The 16,462-nt window shown below is 37.8% G+C and overlaps 1 protein-coding gene across 2 annotated transcripts in view; it reads left to right on the plus strand.

Annotated features, from left to right (window-relative positions):
* The first annotated feature begins 584 nt into the window (after positions 1 to 584).
* The window catches only part of LOC138003833 (ras-related protein Rab-32-like), a 22,674-nt gene continuing 6,796 nt past the window's right edge, over positions 585 to 16,462 (plus strand). The window contains exons 1-7 of one of the 2 annotated variants that reach the window (XM_068850097.1): positions 585 to 735; positions 845 to 970; positions 1,370 to 1,448; positions 3,597 to 3,625; positions 5,792 to 5,944; positions 10,689 to 10,832; positions 12,562 to 12,771. In XM_068850097.1, the coding sequence (XP_068706198.1) occupies positions 727 to 735; positions 845 to 970; positions 1,370 to 1,448; positions 3,597 to 3,625; positions 5,792 to 5,944; positions 10,689 to 10,832; positions 12,562 to 12,630 (609 nt within the window). In that variant the 5' untranslated portion in view covers positions 585 to 726 and the 3' untranslated portion in view covers positions 12,631 to 12,771. Of the gene's footprint in view, positions 736 to 844; positions 971 to 1,369; positions 1,449 to 3,596; positions 3,626 to 5,791; positions 5,945 to 10,688; positions 10,833 to 12,561; positions 12,772 to 16,462 lie in introns of those variants that run through there. The other variant, XM_068850096.1, reaches the window with a different exon arrangement.

The raw sequence follows: 16,462 nt of genomic DNA on the forward strand, positions 1-16,462 counted from the left end.
AAGAAACAAACTAAGAAAAAATATTAACAAAAATTAAGACAAAAAGGAAAAAAAAACATTTATAAGAGAATAACTCGAACTCGGGTTCTTAGCCCTCACCCTAAACAGAACCCTAACCCGAACCCTAACTCACATGACCAGCGAGACACAACTCCCAGTAACCGCAACTTTTTGGTTGTTTACCATTTACCGAAAAAATGGGGAAATTTCGGTTGGAATGTAAATGGAAAGCATATTTTGGTCTTCCCAAACGGAAAATTCCCGGAGGAAACGGGATTTCTTGAAAGGTAGTCCAAAATTGCATTCCCCCATGATTTTGCCTCACTCCAGACTCTCTCGGTAAACACGAACGAAATTTTAAATGGTACTCGCCAATGCTTATTTCCCTTTCGTAAACGGTCGTTGCCATTTCTCAGAACGGTCGTTGCCATTTGAAACGGTCGATGCCATTTTTTAGCTCTGAATTACGCTCATTAGGTCTAAGAACTCAAACAGTGAACTCATGAATTACCGTGAATATTCCCGTGACTTTCCAAAACCTTGTTTCGTGCCATTGGCCAATAAGAGTCAAGTTACTATTTCGCAAAAATTTCTAGTTGGAGTGTTGGAATACTAATAACCAATCAAAATTGATCATATATTGTACAGCATCACGTGACAAGATGGTCGACAACTTCTGACTTAGAAAACGAACTCTGTGCAACTTTTGCTGTAACCTTTTAATCGATGGCTGTGGTAAGAAGTTTTTGGTTGGTGGCTTTGCTCTGTTGCCTCTTGATTTGAGAAAATCATACGCCAGCTCTGACGTGAAAATCGTACGGAAAAAGTTATGTTTTTTGTTTAGGAACCTTCGGCTGGGACGAAGGAGTTCTTGTTCAAAGTTCTTGTCATTGGTGATCTCGGAGTTGGAAAGACCAGTATTATCAAGCGATACGTTCACCAGTTCTTTTCTGTGCATTACAGAGCTACAATATCCTTTAACTTGAAGATCGCTGAGCAAAATTTTCCATGATATTCAGCGAATGTAGTTTGTTTTTTTAAACACCTGTAAGTGACCTTTGGGTGGTCTTTCAGAGCGTTAGTGCATATTACTCCATGTACCATTTTTTTTCCTTTGTAAAGCCCACAAACCTGTCGTTTTAAATCTTTTTCTTTCTTCATTTTCTGTATATAGCAGTTATGTATGTTACATATTTTCCCACCTTTATCCAGATGTATTTTCTTCAAAAAAATGTTGATGCTTGCCTGAAGAATTTAGTCTCCTTCTTCTTCAAGTACTTGCTTGAGACTTGAGTATCAAGTCATAATCCTGTCTTGAAGCTGTACATTGTTTAAATTTATGGCTTCGTTTTACCTTAATTATGTGTACATTGGAGTGGATTTTGCCCTAAAGGTTATCAAGTGGGACCACGATACACTAATTCGTCTTCAGCTATGGGATATTGCAGGTAGAGTATTATATTCAGTTCTTATATTATTATTATATTTTGAAGAGCAAAGGTCTATCCCCTGGAGGTAATATTTGAGTGCAATCTCTAGAAAATCTCTGTGTGAAAACCACAACATTCCCATCAATGGCAAGTAATCTTTGGATCAGCTGCTACATCACCCCTTCATTCAGCTGAAAACTACTCTTTGTTTGCCCTCCAAAATTTTGCACAAGTATTGTATAAGTATTTTCTCTTGGGACCATTGTAAGTCCCAGGAAAAACTGGAAACAATGCTAATGCAAAATCTAATGGAGGGAAAACAAAGAGTATTATGGTATTTTTTAAAGTAGTGTATTGCAGAATACCCAGCCACTTATTTGTATATATCAGGCACCTATTGTTATATGCGTCCTACTTCATCTTGTTTACAATAGTGGCTGGGTATTCTGCAGTAATATTCTTATAATTATTCAAGCTGTGGATATATGAAGTGAAGTTTCTAAATGGAAGTCATTTTTTTATGCTGAAGTTCCTTCATTAACCTCTATAATCTTTCACAGAGGAATTAAGGAGCTTCATATCCACAGTTTAAATATTTAGCTTTCACACAGAACACCCAGTTAACTTTCAGCTCTGCAGTATATAATACAAATTCACAGACCTGACCAGCTCCTACATGAGTTTGTATGGCATAGCCATTTATAGTGCAATCACAAAGATTAGGGGATTTCACATGGTAACCAGCTTGAATACTGCATTAGAGGGTCGCGCGTATCCAAGACATGTTGATAAAGATAAGTAACTGCATTCAAGGTAATTAAGACACCCAGACCTGTTGCTGACTTAGTCACAGTGAAGAAGACTGATTACAATTTGAGAGGCACTAAGATGCTCTCCTTACCAAAGGTAAAAAGGACCAAGCATGGTCTTAAGTCATTTCACTATTTTGCTGCAAAGACCCAGAATGTGCTACCAAGTGCAATTCGCACCAAGGTTGGCACAAGAACATTTCTTCATGATATTCGTCACCTAAAATTTTAAAAATGTTAGTTTTGGATTTCTTGTTTTTAAGTGTATTTTTATTGTGACATACTGTTTTATGTTTTTGTTGGTCGTGGGCTTCCTATAAAGCAGCTTTCAAGGCTTGACATTGCAACCAATACTGTTGCATTTGCATTTCTTTCAATCTGAAGATAGCGTAATTGTAGCATAATTTGGCTGTAATGTTCACTTGCACAAGTCCATTCCTTCAATCATTTACCATTTTCAGTGGTTTCTTTACACCCAAGTGATGCAGGCTCATTTTGTTTTGCTAAACCGCTGACACAATGCAGCGCGACAAATTTGTGACTAAAATTTGTGAAATTACGACTAAATTTTCATACGTTCCTGTTGCAATTTAATTTGCGACTTCATTTTTTCCTTAATTTCAAGCCCTGGCTTACAGCTGTACTACTACTACTACTACTACTACTACTACTACTACTACTACTACTTACATGGTGATGATCAGTTTAACCCATTCATCATTCACTCCTCAGTCCCCTCAGGACACCCTCACTCCCAGGGGTCAGTGGGTTAAGTTCAGTTCAAGCCTAGAATTTGTCGAAGCATCTGCTTCAGTTTTGTCGTTTCCCTTAGAAAGTTGACATTTGAGTTTCTTTAACGGTTTTGTCTTTCAGTGTGTGGCTTTAAAAGGTTTCTGAAGTTCAGTCCTATTATTATTGACATAGTACACTAATCCGCAAAATTCATTGGCTTATGTGGGAGTCTTAAGCAAGCCCGAGAAAATGAACCATGGCGGATGGACCTAAAAAAATCTTTAGTCATTCAATTTTAAATGCCTGGAAAACATTTTGTTTACCATTTGTCATATCACACATGCATTTTTCAATGCTCTCCATTTGTCCCTTTCCATCTCAGTCCTCTCCTCTGTGATTGTCATCATTGTGTGCACAATGCCTTTGGTGTGTTCAGGTTGTTTACTTATTATAATAATGTCAATGTTATCTTTATCACCACTTTTACATTGTTATTCTTCTACCACCCTCCTCATCCTGATATTATTCACCTTAATAGGCATGAAAACTGCCTGAGAAAATCGTCTTGCTAAAATAATGTCGCTGTAACTTTAATTTACTGATTCTTATTATTTATTGGATGCAGGTCAAGAGAGATTTGGCAATATGACACGGGTAAGACCCAGTTTCATTTTCTGCTCTATTAATAACTATTATTTGAAAAATGCACATGTAGGGATGTTACAACACAACTTCTGTAGCTGCTTACTGCCATTTTCATAATTCTGTGGAATTTCACCTTCAAGTGCTAAGTGTCAAAAGTTCTGCATTTTGGCTTCCATCATCAAATTTCCAAAAATAGCTGGGAAGAGCAAGTCTCTGCCTCTGGAAAGTAAATTGGAGTTTTTGTTTAGTTCACAGCTTGAATACCATTGTGACATCTTTTTAGAGGTTTTTCAGTAAAACAATTTGTATGGATTCCATCGCTTTCCATCAGCGTCGAGTTCGAATGTAGGAATGTACTGTGGGAACCAAAGATGCCGATTGGTAGGTTATGTCACGCTTCAGTTGATTTTGGCATCCTTGGTTTTGGGTCAACTCTCAGTTTGGCGTCGGAAGTTTGGTTGATGGAAACCAAAATGCAGTTTGGCCCTTGGCACTTGAAGATGAGAATCCACAGAATTATGAAAATCACAGTAAGTGGTAGCTGACAGCTCTATTAGTGCTGATGCTTAATGTAGACATCATTATTTTTGGAGATATTATTGGTTTAAATAAAATATTTTGTCTTGAAATGAGATGCTTTTTGGTTTGACTGAAACTTTATGACTAAGGCATTTCTCATGTTTCATAAAAGTAGTTGAGCTCAGAAAACTTCTGAACTTCAAACTGACGATGCATCAGACAAGGGCTATTCTGACCAATTTATAGACTTATTCTCTGGAAAAATTGCAGACAAAGATGTGGAAAAGAATACAAAAACTTGTTGCTGTGCTAGTCCTTAGAATTTTCCAGTGTCTTACTCTGTTTCTAAAACATTCTTCTCCCTTAATAGAGACTGTCATTGTTGTTACTCTGTCTAATGCCAGATGGAAGTGGAAATGGAATTTATTTACCCAGTCACAGAACACCTTAAGAGTGCTCAGAAGCTCGTTCAACATTTGTCTGTTAAAATTTGGCTGTGTTGGTTTTTGAGGATCAGAGGGGAAAACCTGAGTACCTGGGGGGAAAACCTCTCAGAGCAAGGAGAGAACCAACAACAAACTCAACCCACGTGTGATTTTACTTGCCAGTTCAGGGGTGATAGGATATTATATTCATGTGACATTGCCTTAATTTAAATACAAATGCTGCAAATTACTTATGCTTTACTTAACTGTTGAGACCACGACCTACCTAATTATTATTTACCATTTAATATGTATAAGGAAATTGTATCAGCATGAGCACTTTGTTTTCATTATTTACATGTATGCAAACAAGGGACGTTTTGAAGGTCCTCAAAATTACAGCTCATGCAATTTAAAAACTTTCAAATCGTCAAAAGCGACCATAAATCACAAAATAACTCCATCGCTGTGTTACCATATCAACTTCCGTATTGCACTCCATAACCAATATTTATGCATTTGTCATTGACCAATCAGAAACGTGTCATTTTGTTGAGTATATAATAAGCCTTTATACTGTATGTAGTCAATGTACAACCAAGGTAATATTTTGACTTATGAAAAACAAAAACAAAGTTTGTATTATTAAGGTAAATATTGTCTTAGTGTTGTACATGTAAGAGAAACCCAGCAGCAAGGATTGCAATTTAAGATCTAGAACACAAAGCATCTGGCCTCGATCGGTTGTTCAAAAGGTGGATAGCACTATCCACTGGATAAATTGACACTATCCAGCAGATAAACACTAGCAATTTAACCGATTGAGGTATCTAGTGGATAGTGATTTATCCAGTGGATAGCGCTATCCACCCTTCGAACAACTGAGGTCTGGTGGACAAATGCAGAGTTAATCAATTGCAGGATGTACATGTAGTAGATCAAACAAGCTTTAGGGACAATTTGACTTCAACTACTGACAATTAGACATTTTTAGCAGATTTAATTGGCCAATAAACTTTTCAATGCAGGTACCTGGCTCTTATCACAGCCCCTTTACTTTATAGCAAACTACCTAATGGAGAATGTGAGTTCATAAGATGGCAGGCTTCGTCACTGTGACAGCAATATTATTTTCTGCATATCACTGTGATATTGATTAGCTTGGTTCTAAGAAAGACATACCTGTAGTTAAGATCTTACAACTTGATAACGATCATGTTAAATTTTTTAGGTGTATTACAAAGAGGCTGTTGGAGCATTCATTGTGTTTGATGTCACCAGAGCATCCACATTTGAGGCGGTTCAAAAATGGAAGAATGATTTGGATAACAAAGTCATGCTTCCAAATGGGTCTCCTGTTCCTGTTGTATTATTAGCAAACAAGGTATAGATATATTTATTTATTTATTTATTTATTATTCAACTGATTGTGACAATGTCCAAATATGGTCATAGCGTGCTCAATATTCGTTGTGCGTACTCAATGTATATCCTGTCATATAAGTAATCAATCTTGTGGAATATAGCCTGATTTCAGCCAACTCGGCCTATGGCCTCATCGGCTAAGTATCAGGCAATATTCTGCGCAATTTCGCAGGATAATTGTTAAATATGTGCATAATAATGTACCACAGTTGGTTGTAATCTTGCAATCTGATCGGTTAATTTGCAGTTGTCATTATAAGAGTCTAGACAATGCTGCTTGTATGCATGCTCATGCAATGGGTCACCCAATAGCCAATCAGAATTGCTCATTTTGGGAAATAAACCAGCCAAAATGAAGTTATAGACATTTCTTGCTCCTTAATTCTTACAGTGTCACTATCCTGGTCACGTTCTGATGTAAACATCTTTTTTGATGTTGAATACAATTCAAAATTAAATTATGTGGTTCAGCATTGTCTGTACTCTTTTTGACAATATTTGTCATCACATTGCGGTCAAAATTATTTTGTTGTGACCTCACTATGCCGCACCTCGTGAGTCAGCAACATTTTGACCACTGTTATGAATCTGAATAGTATTGTCGATAAGAGTACAGACAACGCTAAACCACATTCAGCTTTTAAAATCTACAACATGCCCAAAAATGCATGAAACTAGATGCATGCCCAATTTTGATATCCAACGTGAAGCATCCATGAAATCTAAGAATTGCTACTTATTTTCCAACAAGTATTGTGAGTGATTAACCCACTGACTCCTGGGGGTTCCCTATTGACGAATAAAATTGTCTGGAGTTAGACAGAGTAAAATACTAAGTATGGCCGGTTTAGGCCAGTTTAGGCCTGGCAGTTTAGGGGTAATTTTGAATAATTTTGGAACTGGTTAAGGAACACAGTCTTTGTGATGTTAATAATAATAATAAAATATATTATACAATTACATTGTATTTTTACACAGTTAATAAATATTGTTAATAAATATTGTTATTGTCTGTATTTCAACAGTTGTGGTTCCATTTTTATTCTTGGTTTAAATTTTTTCAGACAATTTCAATTTCCTTTGTGTAATGTTCATTATCATAATCTGAAACAAAGGAAACTAAAAATGATATTGAACTTAAGTTTGAAAAATTTTAAACCTGGAAAAAATTTGAGCCACAAACATATTCAGGCCTATACATTTACAAGTCGTATTGAGGAGAAGAGGTACAGGGGGTGAATCTAATTTTGTGCATTTCTAAAGATCATTTCACAAATTTCTCTCTTGTGGTGAAGGTCATAACATTTCAAGTGCATACTGCTAATCTCCCTCAGGCAATGAGGTCAACTTGTTGGGTGTCATATATTCAACACCCCTGTACCAAGCACAGCTGAGCATCCTACTGTGTATCCTACATAGTTACATACATGTATATTTTATTGAACACATCCCTGTTTGGGGTTTTTCAGTGGTCAAATACAAAGAAATGAATACATTACAATGCTAATAATAAGAGTATAAAATATGAGCTTAGTTTAAATACTTCGTAGTAAAAGGTTCTCTGTCCATTCACAGTTTTAAATAAGGGAATGTTAAGTTAATTGTTGGGAATTCCACATTATTCCTTGGGACATAAGGCCCTGTGTGATGAACTGAGATGTTATCACCTATAGATGCCTTATTATTATTAATATTATTAATTTAATTATACAATACATGTGGCCTTATCATAGAACAAGGACCCTTACCAAGCAAGAACGATCTGAAACTTTCAGTTCAGCATTTCCAGTTGATGGCAGAGTGCTTTTTGTTGAATTATAGTTTACAATGATTCATGAGAGCACACCAGCATTACAGTTTAGTTCAGTCTAGGCATTTGGTGCTGGCTGGTTGAACTCTATACAATCATGCAGTTTGGTCGGTGCCCCATACAGACCATGTACGAGCATATTTCGAGTGTGCCATTGAGATGAGCTCTGGAGGTCACGGAATTCATTTGGCCGCCAATAGCCTTTCCCTGTCCTGTCAGTGGGTAATCCTGAAAAGGCAAGGAAGGCTAAATGGTCACTCAGTGGAAGGAGCTCAATATTCAAAGGACAAAAATTGTGTTCCTGTAAAGTTGAACAATAACTGTGTTGTCCTATTTCCTACATGTAATACTCTCAAAAGATGAGTGCCTTGTTGTGCCATACAATTCTCTTAGCAGCTTGTAATTCACATATTGAGTATATAATCTCATGATCCTCTCAGAAATGGCTTGTGATCATGCAGGCATACATAAGCTCTTAAATTTCATTTTAATGACCAGTAAGCTCATCAACTGAAGCTACGGGCGGGCACTCATTGTGCAACTGCCAGGATTTTGTTTCTTGTGCTACAATAATTAAATTATTGCGACTTATTTTAATACTAGTCGCATTGGATAATACCCAGCACAACATACTCCTAAACATTAATAATTGTGCAATTCATTATCTCTTCATCCACTCAGTGTTAAATGGCTGATGATCCACACATCTGCTCTTAAATCTCATTGACGTAATCAAATGATATAAATAATTATTAAACTGAGACAGGCACTTCTCCTGGACAGAAAAGCAACATGGGCTGAATGAAGGTGTTATTAAATTGAAAATTTAAGATTTGAACCTACAAATGAAATAGTATTAATATCAACATTTTGAGCTTTGCCAAAAGGAAAAAGACATTAAAATAATTTATCTTGTTTGTCGAAGCTTGTATACTTATGTCAAACATAAAACTAAGACTTCAGGAACAGGAAAAGGCCTGCAATGGATTGACATTAATTGGGTCACAATTATTTTAATAGGAAAACCATCTTTAAAACATACCAACAGACACTAATACAATGTAATATAAGTATATTTATAAAGTGAACATAATGAAGAACTCCTTAGGAGATACCCAATTTAAATGAGTAAAACTGTCTGGCTTTAGCATTGGAATTAAATTCTGTAAGTGGCACTCTTAGGGGTTAATTGAACGAGTTTTTGACCAGGTTTCTTGATCTAGAAGAGGTCATTAACCTTTTACTCTCTCAGAATTATTGCATTGACAAGTAAAATCTCTCTCACATTAGCCTGATGAGTAAAATCTGTAGTTGTCCCACTTATGCTTATTTCCGTTAATTTAACTGAACATACACTGTATGAATTAAGTGGCCCATGCTGTATAACCCAATATTATAAAAGAGCTGCAATGAGATTTGCTATTTTTCTCAATGAGGATTGAGAAAATAGTTTCTACCTGCTGAGTTTGCAGATCGAGATCTTTGCTGTGAGTTCTGTCCCAAGTTTCACACTGAAAGGAAACAAAGAACTCTGACTTACTCAGACTGAGGCCCTTGGGAAAAGTAGGTTAATTAAATTTGCATACCTTTGAATCGAGGTTTAAAATGAGCATGTAAATTTAGTGGGTCTTACTGCACAAGCAGCCAACTATTAAGAAAGGCCATGCAATCATAGCATGAATACTATCTGAGAAATAGAACAAGAATTTTCTAATTTTTATCCTCTTACACAACATTCAATTTCTGTAACTTAAGCATGATTTAGTGCATGAAATAATCATTTGATTACAATTTTGCGAAATGGCAAAACCAGCATTCAAAGGTCACTTTAATAGCCCATTGATTTATTGAACCTCAAATCTTTGTCCCGGCCTGCACAAAACTGCATGTGTATAAAAACGTTGAACTTTGCAAGTCATTAGACTTCACTCTGCACCAAAATAGAACCTGTTCCTGTTTGTTAAACAAACAATATTATTATTATTTATCTCTCAGACAGTATGTGCGCAATAATTGGCTAATTTAATGGGCTGTATTCCACAGTTTGACCCACTAAATTTGACATTTTGTTGCAATTAACATGCTCTGACTAGTAAGTTTTTCATGTTGTTCATGTTAAATGAACTTGTGAAACTTAAGCACCTATTTTAAAAAGCCAAGATTTATTCTTTCTTTGGAGTTTTGACCACGTGACAGTCATTTATGGAAATTGAACCTTCCAGTCTTCACGTAGTTTCCTTTCATGCACGCCTGATTATCCTAGAGATATAATAATAATAACTGTCTTGAGCTTTAAGAGGCTGCATGTTTTCATATGTTGTTTTTTCTCTGGACTTCATGTATTTTGTCATGTTGCAGGCAAATTTTCAAAATAATTTTGTGCTTGACTTCTACAAAGAATAATTAAATTATTGTCCTACATGGTAACCAAAAAAAGGGTTACAAGGATTAACAAATAAAATGTTAATTACAGAGAGGTATAATGCCTATAATTTGGCCCTTGGGATGTGTGATTTCAGTAAAGTTGTTTTTAGTTGAAAAAGGAATTATAGAGAATTAATATGTTTTCCAAGGTGTCAGCATTAGAATTTACTTAAAGGCACTGTTAATCTATGCTGAGTTGTTGCCCTGTAAACAGCTAGTTCACCACACCATGCAGGTGCCTGAGTCTGCTCCATTATACTGGTATAATGATATTATTTAAACGCAGTTTATTGCAGGGAAAGTGACCATCTGTTTACAAACACATCCTTTTCCCCGGCCCATATTGAAATCCATACATGTAAATACATGTATCTTGAAGATGCCAATGGTCACATTTGAATTAAGTAATTATTGTTGAGGTCTTTCCCCGTTTGATTTTGGTAAAGAGATTTTTTTTCTCATTTCCCAGTGCGATCAAGCCAAGGAGGGTTTAGTGAATAATGCAAGCCAGATGGATGAGTATTGCTCGGATAAAGGATTTCTGGGTTGGTTTGAAACATCTGCAAAAGAAGATATAAACATTTCTGATGCAGCACAATATCTTGTGACAAAGGTATGAATTGACTTGGAGACAAACAGTGTACATATCCTTTAGTTTATTGATTTACCCCTTAAACAAACTGAAATGCGTTAAATGAATAATAATATATTATTTGAAATATCCTGTTTTAAAGATATCAATATCTAGACTTGACTAGAAAGGGTAATAGTCACATGATCCCTCTGTTGCAGCATTAATGGAAATATCCCCTATCTTAATTGGGTAATTGTGAAGAAGAGCTCCCCAAAAATCCTGTCGGCCGACTGTTGACCGACAGCTTACCAACAGCTAACCAACAGGTTACCGATCGGTTAAGAAAAAAGAAAAATTGTCGTAAAAACGAGCAGTTAACGTGACATTCCGTAATGGTGATGTATGACTCGACAGACTTCACCTACTTACCAATCAACTGTTATCAGTTGTTATCAGATGCGTATAGGATATATCACTTGCGTAATTTACAACACACCAGACAATCTAAGAATCGCATTGGAAGATAATTTAATCGAAAACTCTGCTAAAAACTCTGAAAACCATAAGCTACATGTACGTATCAATACATAGTAGAGGAGACCGACACTTTCCTTCAAATCGCCCTACAATGCAACGTGGCCTCTTATGGTATGTCATGTATGTATGAATGATGTTTACAATGTGGGCAAGTATCGCTAGCCAACGCTAAAACAGTGGACAAAAGCCACATTAGTAGTGTAAGTGCTGCTCAAGGTATCGTTATGAACTGCCTTTAGCTCTTTTCCCGTAGTTTAGAAGCAATAGACAAGTAATGCTTACGATCATTTTAGTTTGTCCCGCCGACAGGTTACGGACACGTTACCAACAGGTTGCCAACAGGTCACCGACTGTCGGCTGACTGTTGGCCGACAGTCGGCCAACACTTTAGCCTCAAACATAACACAAACTGTCGGCCAACAGTTGAGCAACAGTCGGCCGACTGTTGACCGACAGTCGGCCGACTGTTGCCCAACAGTCGGCCAACAGTCGGCCGACAGTTGGGCAACAGTCGGCCCACTCTTGGCCGACAGTTGACCGACAGTCGGCCGACAGGTTTTTTGGGGAGCTCTTCTTCACAATTACCCTTAATTGTACATGTAATTGTGATCTTAAAAGTGTTGGCAGTGTGCAATAATTTATTGTAATTTTTTATCAGTAAAATTAAAATGTTGACCCATGTGATTGGAAAATGATGGTATAATGCTGTGCAAGTGGTGAATTGTAAATGTAGAATGGTATAATGATCTGTTTTATCACTCAGCAACATGCGATAACTCGGTTCAACTAAAATGAAGACTTACACATGTATAGAAGGCTGGTGTAGAAGATGTTACAAGAAACAATCAGAACATGTCTGTATTAGATGGGACGTTCGTTTTAGCCTGAAAAAGCAACTTTTTGTAAAAACTGCTTTATTGCAGTGATTTCTGCAGTTTTAGTGCAAAAAATGTAAAAAGATCAATTTATTGAAAGAATGAAAGACCAGTCAAAGGACTGCTGTATCAGGAATTGGCATCTAGGAGAATTAGTTGACCGCTTTTCTGCTACAGAGTCACCTGCAAAAATGCATTCACATTTGGAAAGGTTTACTCATGGAGTGCATGATTTGTGCTGTCAGTGGTTCACTTCTTGAAATGTCATCAGCAAGTTATGGCCGATATTATTTTCCTGATATCATCCTATGATACTTTCTGTGATAAAACCATATCTGTTTTGTTTTATAAACTAGGACTTAGCTGAAACAATCAAATCTGCTGTGAGTGGGCACAACATTTTGCCGAGGTCATTATTTTATTAGTTGTTGTTAGACTAGCCCTTAGCGTTTGCCCACAGGCAAGGACGCTTTAATTTGCGTTTTAACCGCTTTTCCTTGACGGAAACTCGCTTAGGGTTATTTCCATGGTTACATAAAAAAGAACAAAAAAACTTCCCATGACAGTTGCTGAACTGAAAAGTACAGTGTATCTGTTCCCTGAAGTGGCTTGGCCAATCATAAAGCAGAACGTACATGTAGCTAATACACGAAGATCCCTAATTAAAATTATAAAATTATACCCTATTATTTTATCTTAAGGGGAGTCTTTTACTGTGTAACCACATCCCCAAGGGTAACATGAAACCTGAGCTGAACCAAACCAAAGCCATTTACCCTGCGGAAGGCCCCAAACCCAAGGTGTATGTAACCACAGCTGATGTTTGTTGTCTTTACTTGGTTTTCCCCCATCAAAAAGAGGGCTTGACATTAAAGTGGACCAAGCTTGTTTTGACCTGGAGATAAAGTTGTGTTATTCAATGTTCATAAGGCCTGAATGGGCAAAAACTGGGACCTCAGACTTTACTCCAGTCATTTTAATACCAGCTTCAAATTAATAGACACTAGTTTTACAGGGTTGTCAAAACTAATGCTGGTGGCCAACACAATCACTGGATATTCACAGTTTTGAAAGGGAGAAGTGATCCTTACACTTGCTGTTGAGCAATTTATTGTCTTTTAAGCCACGTACGGCTACACAAGCAATTTTTTGCTTGCGATTGTGATGCGATTTTTTTGTTAATTGTTGCATCGCCAACAAGCAGTGGTGGCTACACTTGGCATCTGGCTTGTTGTGAAAACCCAAACACTGATGACATTCTTGCATCTGATTGGCTCAATAAGCCCTGGATGTGTCCCAAATTGTATCAAATGCAGGCAAAATGTTGCAATGCGGCTACACTTTCAAGTGACAAAGTTCAAGACTTTGTCATGAAAAAATTCAATTTGTTCACTTTCACGTGATTTTTTTTCTGCAATTTGTTCAGCTGTCGCATCACCTGTGGTGAGGGTGGCTAAACACGCTGATTTTCACCATGCGCTGGTTATGCAACTATTTTTTTAAAAAAATTGCATCACCATCGCAAGCAAAAAAATTCTCAAGACATGTAGGCGCAGCTTTATATAGATGCCTGAAAAATTCATAAACCCATGACCTCTGCTGTGATGCCGGTGCAATGCTCTATCAACTGAGCTATGAAGCTACTCAGTTGGGAGCAGGTCAAGTTGTTGGGCTCGTGTTAATTCCTGTGAAAGGACTCGACGAAAGAAATAAATGTATATCAATGGGATCCTGTTGAAGTCAGGTGTCTTATAAGGGACAAATTTATAATTATTTTTTGACCCATTGACTCCCAGGGGTTTCCCATTGAAGAGTAAAATCATCTGGCGTTAGACAGAGTAAAATTAAATCTGGCCGGTTTAGGCCGGTATGGACATCAAAGGGTTAAATTGTCCAGGTAAGTGTGAAAGGTCACTTCTCTTTTTCATCTACATGTATAACTGGCACTTCAAATAAATTTTGTTTCTATCATAGTTTTGGCAGCTAAAATGTAGGTGTATGACAACTGCAGATCTGCGTATACATAGCTGATAAACAGTTGTATTTAAGTCTAAGCATCCATTTCAAATGGTGGTGATAAGCAGTAGGTAAAGTCTACTACAAGCCTATAGAAGGCCCATCAGGCCGGTGCTTATCTCCGGTTTCTGTAGCATGAAGCGACTAGGAGTATTTCTACTCCCCCCTGGATGGGATGCCAGTCCATTGCAGGGCTACCCCCAGCATTAAATTCTCCAGTACCCATTTATACACCTGGGTGGAGAGTGGCACCGTTAGTCAGTAAAGTGTCTTGCCCAAGAACATAACACCATGTCCCTGGCCAGGACCCAAATCCGGATCACTCGATCCGGAGTCAAGTGCACTAACCGTGATAAACAATATGTAAGTCTATGTTACGAAAAATAGTATTGCGTGACGAGCGTTACTGTCTAGAATCTTCGCGAGAGTTCGTAGTTTGTTTATATTTAGGTTTGTACGTAAGCGTTTCTAAATCGGTGTGTTTTGTAATCTTTCCATAATTAGATCGATTACTATTTTAGAAAGTTCTAGAAGTTTATTGTCCGAGTATATAAGTAGACGAGTCCAAACGGAGTGTTTTTCTAACTAGTTTTTCACAAGCGAAGAGAGTTGGCGTTGGCCGTGTTTAGTCAAGTGTGACAGAAGCTGTGTGCATTCAAGTTGGCGGAGGCCGTGTAAGTTTATCGAGTACGTGTTATTCAGAGTTTTACTTCGTGGAAACTACGTTCATTTTTTGGAATAAATCTTCTTGTTGTTGTTCCGACAACCCTGCGTTCAGTTTAGTTTGCGAACTACTTTTCCTCAAAACATTCGAACTCGTAACATTGGGGGCCTGTCCGGGAGAGGAATTCATTTGTTTGCTGACTACAGAAACCAGGAAAGGACAATTCAAGAAGGAGTTACGCCTAAAGTAAGAAGAACTGTGCAAGAGAGTATATTGTGTTTTTGCTGTGACATACTGCTATGGAAATGGAAAAGCTTTTGCAGATGGGGAAAGAATTCGGATTGCAAGGAGAAAAGCTTCTCGAGTTTGTGAGGGAAGAGGAAGAAAAAGAAGAAAAACGCAGACAATTAGAGGAAGAAAAAGAAGAAAAACGCAGACAATTGGAGGAAGAAAAACAAGAAAAACGAAGACAATTGGAGGAAGAAAAACAAGAAAAACGAAGACAATTGGAGGAAGAAAGAGAAGAAAAAAGGAGGCGGTTTGAAGAAGAAAAGGAAGAGAAGCATCGTTTACTTGAAGAAGATAGAAGAAGAGAAGACGAGGAGAGAGAAACTAGGCGACAAGAACGCGAACTAAGAAAATTGGAGATGGAAGCCGAGCTGCTGAAACAGAAAGAGGCTATTGAAGCGGCAAAAAGAGAACATGAGCTGGAAATTGCACGTTTGGCTGTGGAGAATGCTGACGGACGTCCTGAAGTGAGAGAGGATCGGGCTAAGGCACCTAAACTCCCCTCGTTTGTTGATGGCAAAGACGATTTGGATGCGTATTTGCAGAGGTTCGAGAGATTTGCCGAGACAGCTAAGTGGAAAAAAGATGGATGGGCATCGAAGCTCAGTGCTCTGTTGTCTGGACGGGCACTAGAAGTGTATTCACGTTTATCGGAGGACGCAGCTAAGGATTATGACAGGGTAAAGATTGCGTTAATGAAGAGATATGACCTTACCGAAGACGGCTATCGTCGAAAATTTAGAGTAACCAAACCAGAAGTTGACGAAAGTCCGGAGCAGTTTATTGTACGACTGGACAGATACTTGTTACGGTGGCTAGAGCTTTCGAATACTGCGCGAAGCTTTGATGGTCTTAAGGACTTGATCGTGAAAGAACAATTTATTGACTCTTGCCCTAAGGATTTGGCAATTCACCTGCGAGAAAGGGCACCTGAAACTCTAGCAAAGATTGCGAAGATCGCTGACCAGTACTTGGAGGCTCATGGTAAACATTTGTTCAGCTCAGCGAGCAGAAAGCCAACAGTGCAGCCTGAGAGGGAAGAGGCCAAGAACATGCAGATTAATCCACCAGCTCTGCATTGCTTTAAGTGCAACACCCGAGGTCATAAAGCTGTCAACTGCCCAACCCTAACAAGAAAGTGTTTCCTATGTGGTAAGCAGGGACATGAAGCTAGAAACTGTCGATCAGGTGGACGCAGATCAGGAGGACAAAGTAAGGATGGTAACCCTGTGCAGCGTGGTCAAGTAAGTGCCAGTTGTCTAGTTCAACCACCTGAGGATAAACCTACT

Source organism: Montipora foliosa, chromosome 5 (assembly GCF_036669935.1).
Source record: "Montipora foliosa isolate CH-2021 chromosome 5, ASM3666993v2, whole genome shotgun sequence".
NCBI classification, from domain to species: domain Eukaryota; kingdom Metazoa; phylum Cnidaria; class Anthozoa; order Scleractinia; family Acroporidae; genus Montipora; species Montipora foliosa.